The sequence below is a fragment of the Thunnus maccoyii genome, chromosome 19 (genome assembly GCF_910596095.1).
Source record: "Thunnus maccoyii chromosome 19, fThuMac1.1, whole genome shotgun sequence".
Lineage (NCBI taxonomy): Eukaryota > Metazoa > Chordata > Actinopteri > Scombriformes > Scombridae > Thunnus > Thunnus maccoyii.
In genome coordinates, this window is record NC_056551.1 from 2,468,598 (window position 1) to 2,475,767 (window position 7,170).

Consider the following 7,170-nt stretch of genomic DNA (forward strand, 5'->3'; position numbering starts at 1 on the left):
CCTGAGAACTGGTCTGGGGGTATTCCGGATCTGGCAAGTACTGAGCGCATGTGGTGATGGAACAACGTGTTGCTACCCTTTCCGTTTCCGTGATGAACAGAGGGTCTTGAGGGGAAGCTTGGTTGGCTAGTCTTGTGTTGATGTACTCGTGGATGGGTTTGTAAGGACTTATGTATGAATCTAGGCGGAAAAGGTAGATGGATTGAGGTTGACCCGACTGGTTGGTCTTGCTGCGTTTGAGGTGGTAGATGAGTGTGTCTGAAGAGTGGAAAGAGATGTTGGACAATGTGGCGTGTAGTGATGGATCAAAGGAGTAGGAAGGAGCTGTGATTTCTGAGCAGCGTAGGAAGCCAAAAAAGGCTAGTAAAAACATGGACTCCAGGGTTTTGTCTATGTGGGGAGACAAGTAGCCTGTGCGGAGTGTGTGAATGCATCGGGCCAGAAGGTCCGATGTGAGGGGTGAACGTTTTGGTGCAGGGTGCGGTTCCGCCTTGTGGAGACCTTTAATTAACATATTAATATGAGAGTGGGACAAGGCTGGGCATGGTGCTCGGAAATCAATTTAACAAAGAAATTGATTCCACTGAGGTAAGTCTGTATGGTGGAAGACTTGATCTTGAGTTGAGTGTGGGAGAATGTAATGAAGCAGGAGAGGGTAAGAATGTCCAGTGAAGGGATTGGGAGTCCGTGGGAGACGTGAAAGGCTTTAAAGGAATTCCAGCCGGTGAGGTATGAAGATAGTGTTCGAGGGCAGCGCTGTTGACGATGTTGTCCCGTGAAATGGTGACCAGTTGTTCCAGTTATGGGTTCAGTTGTAGATTGTGGCTGAAAACGGTGGAACTGGAGTTGGAAGAGGGTTGGAGGCTGGAGCTAGTTGTCTGAATTTCTGAAACAGGAAACGAGAGAGTGAATCAGCGATTGTGTTTTTGTGGCCTGGAATGTGGAGTGCTCGGATGATGAACTGGTGCTGGGCTGAAACCAATGTGAGCTTGCGCACGAACTGCATGATGTCCAGATTGTGTGACCGGCCTTTGTTGAGGATGTCGATGACGGCGCTGTTGTCAGAGTGGATGGCGATGGTCTTTTTGGACCATTCATGCCCCCAAAGAATGGCAGCAATGATTATCGGGTACATTTCCGAAATGGTGGAGGAAGGGGCCAGGGAAGAGAAGTCAGGTGGCCATTTGGCAGAGAACCATCTGCCGCCATAGTAACCGCCAAAGCCAACTGAAGGGGCGGCGTCGGTGTATAGCTGGATGTCATTGGCGTCTGTGACATGGTCATCGTAAAAGAAGGAGATGCCGTTCCAGGAAGAGAGGAACTGGTGCCACATTTTTAGTTCCATCTTGCACGCGCTGTCTAGCGTGACGTGGTTGTGGATAGATGGGACGGCGGTGGCTATGGAGAGAAGGTGTGACAAGATAGATGGGCCCTGAGGGATGATGTGGGTGGCATGGTTGAAATGGCCCAGCAGAAAGAGTAATTGACGTTTGCTGCATGTGTTGGCCATGAGAAAGTTTTGAATGAGTAGAGAAATGCGGTGGAGTTTCTCAGTAGGCAGGGATGCTTGGAGTGTAATGGAGTTGAGGGTGATGCCGAGGAATTCCAAGGATGTGCTTGGGCCTTCTTTTTTCTCTGGAGACAGGGGAACGCCGAGATGACGTATGAGACCGTATGACGGGGGCGAAGACGGTGGCGTGACCGTGAGGAAGTCATCAAGTAGGTGGATGACGTACGGGAGTTTATAATTGTTGGAACGAATCCAGCAGAGGGCTTCGGACAATGAGTCAAAAATTTTTGGGCTGCTCTTGCAGCCAAAGGTTAGACACACAGCAAAATAGTATGCGCCCTTCCAGGAGACCCCAAAGAGGTGCCAGTAGTCAGGGTGGATGGGGAGGACTTTGAAAGCACTTGTGATGTCTGCCTTGGACAACCATGCTCCCTGGCCCGCGAGGCGGATGAGGGAAATGGCATGGCCTATGGTGGCGTATTGCAGGTTGTCCAGGCTGGGAATCAGGCTGTTAATGCTTGGAACAGTGGAACCGTGGGGGGACGAGAGGTCGATGATGAGCCTCTTTTTCCCGGAGTACTTCTTGGTTGCCACTCCGATTGGGCTGACTCTGAAAGATGGGAAAGGGGGGCTGGAGAAAGGGCCGATCATGAAGGCGTCATCAACTTCTTTTTGCAGTAGTCTGTCAACTGTGGTTGGTTCAGACAGGGCTGATTGCAAGTTGTTGCATATGTGAGTGGACTCAGGCATGGCCTGCAGACCCGGATGGAAACCGTAGATGAAGCCCTGAATGAGGAAGTTGACGAACTGGGTGTCTGGATGGTGTCAACGCCCTAGCCACTGCCCTACAAGGCAGTGGCTAGGGCGTTGATGTTAATGGCGGTATTGAGATACTTACACAGCTGTTGCTTTGTCGGGTTGTGTGGGCATGTGGCTCTGGCGTGGGCTCCCCCGCAGAATGAACAAGTGTGGAGGAATTTGCAGCTGGAGGAGCTGCAACCGAGGTCGTTGAAGTTATTGCAGATCATCCGTCCTCCTTGGTAGAGGACAGGTCTCCCTCTCCTGTCCGTGCCTTTGGGGAGGGGGCAGAGGATGGACGGGTGATCTAAGGCAGGTTTGGGGGTGATAGATGGTGGGGGAGCCGCCAAGGGCAAGTGGTATGGCATGGCTGGGCTTCGCTTGTCTGTTACCAAGGCGCGGGGCAGGGGGGCGGAGAGGGTGCATGCTGTGGCGGGATGGGAAGGGGCGCCGCACGTTTCGCAGTGCAGAGAAGCGCGAGCTGCGAAAACTCTGCAGTATAGCTTGTGGTCCAGTGTTCCCTAGTACGTGCCCTGGTTGAACTGTTGGAGGCGACCGGCGGCTTGGGAGGCGAAGAGGATATGATAGGAATAGAATCCATTGCCGCCGAAACGCAAGGCCAGGTCGAGAATTAATGTAATCATTAAGTAGTAATGAGGCAGGGAGGGTGAAAAGAAGAAAGAGGGGGAAAAGGTTGGGTATAACTCGTGGAGCTGTTGGGGCCCGCTGTTGTTTGTGCTGTCTGACCAGCTGCCGTGGTTGGTGTGGTAGGAGGAGCGGCTGAGATGGCTGGGAGGGAAGGGGCAGCAGAGATAGGAGCCAGAGAGGAGGAAGGGATGCTGGGGAGGTGGGATGTATATGCATGGGATGTAAGTGCGGCTGAAGAGAAAGTAGGAGGAGGAAATGGCTGTGGAGCAGAGAGAGCCTGCATAGGGTTAGAGGCAGACTGTACTGGAGAGGCTGAGGTTGGTGAGGAGGAAGGTGTGCATCTGGTGGAGCGACGTGCCATGACGTCATGGACGTCGTCGCGCACATGACGCCGGGAACCCTGAAGATCGTGGGACGATGGACGGGAGAGAGTGCTGTCCTGCAGGGAGTTTGTGTATAATTGAAACAGTCTTGCCTTATTGTCGGTGCGGTGGAAGGGAATGTTATTTTGGCTGAGGAAATGCTTTAAGCGAGCGACGGTCCACTCGGACATGTTTGGGGCCGAGGAGCGGTCGGTACGCTGGTGGCAAGGAGAGCACTGCGCGCGGTGGCTGCTCCTCTTGGGCGGGCTCCAGGATCTCGAGCGAGGCTGGTGTGAGCGTCGGGAATGAGTAGCTACCTTCGGACACCGAGTACGGGACCTTCCCCTGGAGCCACTGGGGATCGAGGGCTCGAAGATACTGTCGTCGACGGAGGATGAGGGCTGAGAGGCCGGGATGAGGGAAACCGAGGAGCGCAGGCGAGGCTGCCGGAAAGATCGGACGCCGGGGGACTCCGGGACGTCGAACAAGTCCTCGTCCGAAGCGTTGAGGAGCAGTTCGAGGTCCATGATGTGAGTAAGGAAGTTTTAAGTTTAAATACCGGTGTGTCACAGGGTGCTTGCAAGCTGAGACAAAGGGGAGAGGAGCGGATATGGTGTGTCTAAATACCCTGTGGTGCGGAAATGGGATGTGTACAAGGCGTGGTCTTTGGTTCCCGAACTTTGTTTATAAGTCTATAAACTTCATTTATTCGTCTCATCAAGACCTACAAATCATACACTGACACCTCTGACCTAAATCCAACAGGAAGTCCACAATTAGCCTTTCAAAATAAGACTTTGCCCCAATTTTGGCCCCCAGAGAAACGTTATCTCTTCTGAGAGCGTTAATGGTATCGGCTTCAAACTTTAATAGATGACTAATGACACTATGCTGAAAAAAGTTGTTAAAAACTTTGTAATAACTTGAACGGTTTGGATTTTATAAGCCCTGAAAGTTGCAGTGCCACATCACCCTTACAATGTTAAACAATGGGGAGGCATGAACTTTGTGTCAAACAGAGGCTTCTGACGTCTAAACTATAAGTCTGACCACTTTCAAACCTGTATCAATGGATTTGCTACGAAATTTCCTATTAAATTAAAGCTGCAAGCAGCGTTGGTTGGGACCTTGCACTCTCGCCCGTCGGGATCAGATCATTTTGCTTTTTAAAAATGAGGGATATTTCTTACAAGTGTAGTGTGCTTTTATTTTTGAAAGTTTGACTGACATTTGTACTGTCAGATGCGTAGAGACAATAAGTAACTGCAGCTGGACACAGAAAAATACTCATATATTTGAATGGAGATTGTGAGCGAACCCACAAATTTTTGAACATTTACTGCTTCCACATAGTTTTAGATACAGACTTCATTTGATTCATTTAAATGAGTCACAAGACTTTGACCTACAAATTTTGAATTTACATGTTTTTTCTATGTTTTACTGTTTTTAAGATATTAGAGTTTGACTTTTTAAGTCTTTTCTTGCTCCTCCTGTGATTTTATAATGCCTGTGTATTGCGGAATGTTTCACAGCACTGAGGGAGTGACATCACCAGGAGCAGTTGGAGAGGAGGATTTTACATGCATGGGCATGCACTCAGCACATCTGATGATGGCTTCCTTCTCAAGGCATCTTTGACAGAGCCGTGGTTTCATGCAGTTTGCTCTCAGCATATTGTCAAATAGCTGGTGTCTGGCTTCCTTCCACCTCTCTGATGGGAAGGTGTTCCTCACTTTCCATTTGCTGGCTGCTGTTGGCATGCTGATGTCAACATCATCAATATTTATATCAGTGTCAACATGCGCTACACCGAGATGTCTATCCAGCTCTTTAAGGGCAGCATCTGTTTCAGGAGGGTGAAAGTGTTGATAAAGCAAAATTAGGGCTGAGCAATTAATCAAAATGTTATCGAAATTGCAATATGGCCCAGTGAAATATCCAAATCACAGGAGGCTACTAGTTGGCCAACATCTTGAGACCTTTGTTAGAATAAACAAGTTTGTGCACACATAAGATTTGAATGTAGTCCCATTTCTCAATGAGGTTCAACATCTACATGGCAAAAACAGGTAAATCAGGTTATGTAGTATAATCCTTAACCCTCTGACACCAAAATATTATCTGTGCCATAAATCCATCACTACCCACCCAAATATGCAAAGCCAGTACAGACTATCCCGATCTGGAAAATCAGTCATTGAGTGAGTGTTTATGGAATAATATGAAAATATTATTTGTGTGTAATATGTATATGTAAACACATACATTATAGCCAAATTGTGCCAAAAGTCATGGAAATCTATAAGAAAAAAGTCCGAAAAAACATTTATGATCATTTACCAAGTCCTGCCTCTTGCTCATCTAGCATCTCCACTGAGGTCTCCTCAGGAACACTGGGATTCACCGATCCGACCTGACCAGCTGAAAAGTGAAAGGTCAATGTGAAGAGTGCCAACAGAATGTCAGTACAGTGTCAGCGTGAATGGAATGTTTATTCATAATGTAAGTTCCCCACTGGTTGCAAATTGCAATGGGCTCCAGTAGCTCAATCACTACTAATCTAAGGCTTTTTGTACCCAATGTTACTGCCCTTTTTTGGTGATCTCTCTGTCTGTTTCTCCTTCTGTATAAAACCTAAAGGGCAACAAGTCTCCATGCTACACATCATTTGAGTCTACCAAATTTGGTCAGATGGCTTTTTCAGTTACAGTATATATAGTACTTTAAAGCAAACTTGTGAATGGTGAGTGATATGATAAACTAACCTTGTGAGTTTGATGAAGGGGACTTGATGGTTTGGGCAATAATGTTGCAATCTTTATCTCGTTGTGTCCACCGAACCGGATATGGTGTTTTATGTTTTCTTCACCTAAGAAGCACAACATAGTCCAAATAATGTAGGGAAAAAAAACAAATAGACTTTCTGCACAAATAAATTCTAAGCTACATACTGTAGGCTACCCAGCAGCCTAGCCATTAACAAACTAGGTGCCAATGTGACCACAATGTAATGTACATTACAGCCACTGCTCTCTTTTGAAAATTGCATATATATTATCATCAGCAAAGTTTGCAAATGAATCACATTGAGATTTTGTAGATATAGTAAACAGACCACTGCCTAATCTGACCAGTGATGACATGTATAGCCGCATGTCACAATTCAACCGCTGGTTGTCGAGGTGGTGTCCAGCAAACGATGTGGGCTTCATAGATAATTGGCAGACTTTCTGGGGAAGACCTGGTCTGATTAGGAGAGACGGCATACATCCCACTTTGGATGGAGCTGCTCTCATATCCAGAAATATGGCTGAGTTTACTAGTAGACCAAAACCATGACAACCCAGAGTTGAGACCAGGAGGCAGAGCTGCAGTCCTACACGCTTCTCTGCGCTTCCATTAGAGCAGTTACCCACCCAAAACCACATCGAGACTGTGTCTGTCCCCCGACCGCATAAATCAATTAAATCCAAAGTAAACAAAAGAAGAGTCATTCATGAAAATCTAGTAAAAATTAAAACCACTACTGCAATAGTACAACAAAATAAGATAATTAAATGTGGACTCTTGAACATTAGATCTCTTTCATCTAAAGCTGTTTTAGTAAACGATTTAATTTCAGATCATCATATTGATTTATTTTGTCTCACTGAAACCTGGCTGTGTCATGAAGAATATGTCAGCCTTAATGAATCCACTCCCCCCAGTCATATTAATACTCATATTCCTCGAGACACTGGCCGAGGAGGAGGAGTTGCAGCCATTTTCAACTCAAGCCTAATCATCAACCCTAGACCTAAATTTAATTATAACTCATTCGAAAGCCTTGTTCTTGGTCTCTCTCAGCCA

At 47.2% G+C, this 7,170-nt stretch overlaps 2 protein-coding genes across 2 annotated transcripts; both read right to left on the minus strand.

Annotated features, from left to right (window-relative positions):
• Nucleotides 1-798: 798 nt before the first annotated feature.
• On the minus strand, nt 799-2,909 carry LOC121886109. Its single transcript, XM_042396029.1, has 3 exons — nt 2,837-2,909; nt 2,409-2,735; nt 799-2,325 (listed from the first exon to the last, which is right to left on the minus strand). Exons 1-3 carry the CDS (start codon nt 2,907-2,909, stop codon nt 809-811), a joined length of 1,917 nt encoding a protein of 638 aa, XP_042251963.1. The 3' UTR covers nt 799-808.
• On the minus strand, nt 2,740-3,845 carry LOC121885937 (putative protein TPRXL). The gene has a single exon (XM_042395770.1). The coding sequence runs from the start codon at nt 3,843-3,845 to the stop codon at nt 2,952-2,954; it is 894 nt and encodes a 297-aa protein (XP_042251704.1). The 3' UTR covers nt 2,740-2,951.
• Nucleotides 3,846-7,170: the final 3,325 nt, after the last annotated feature.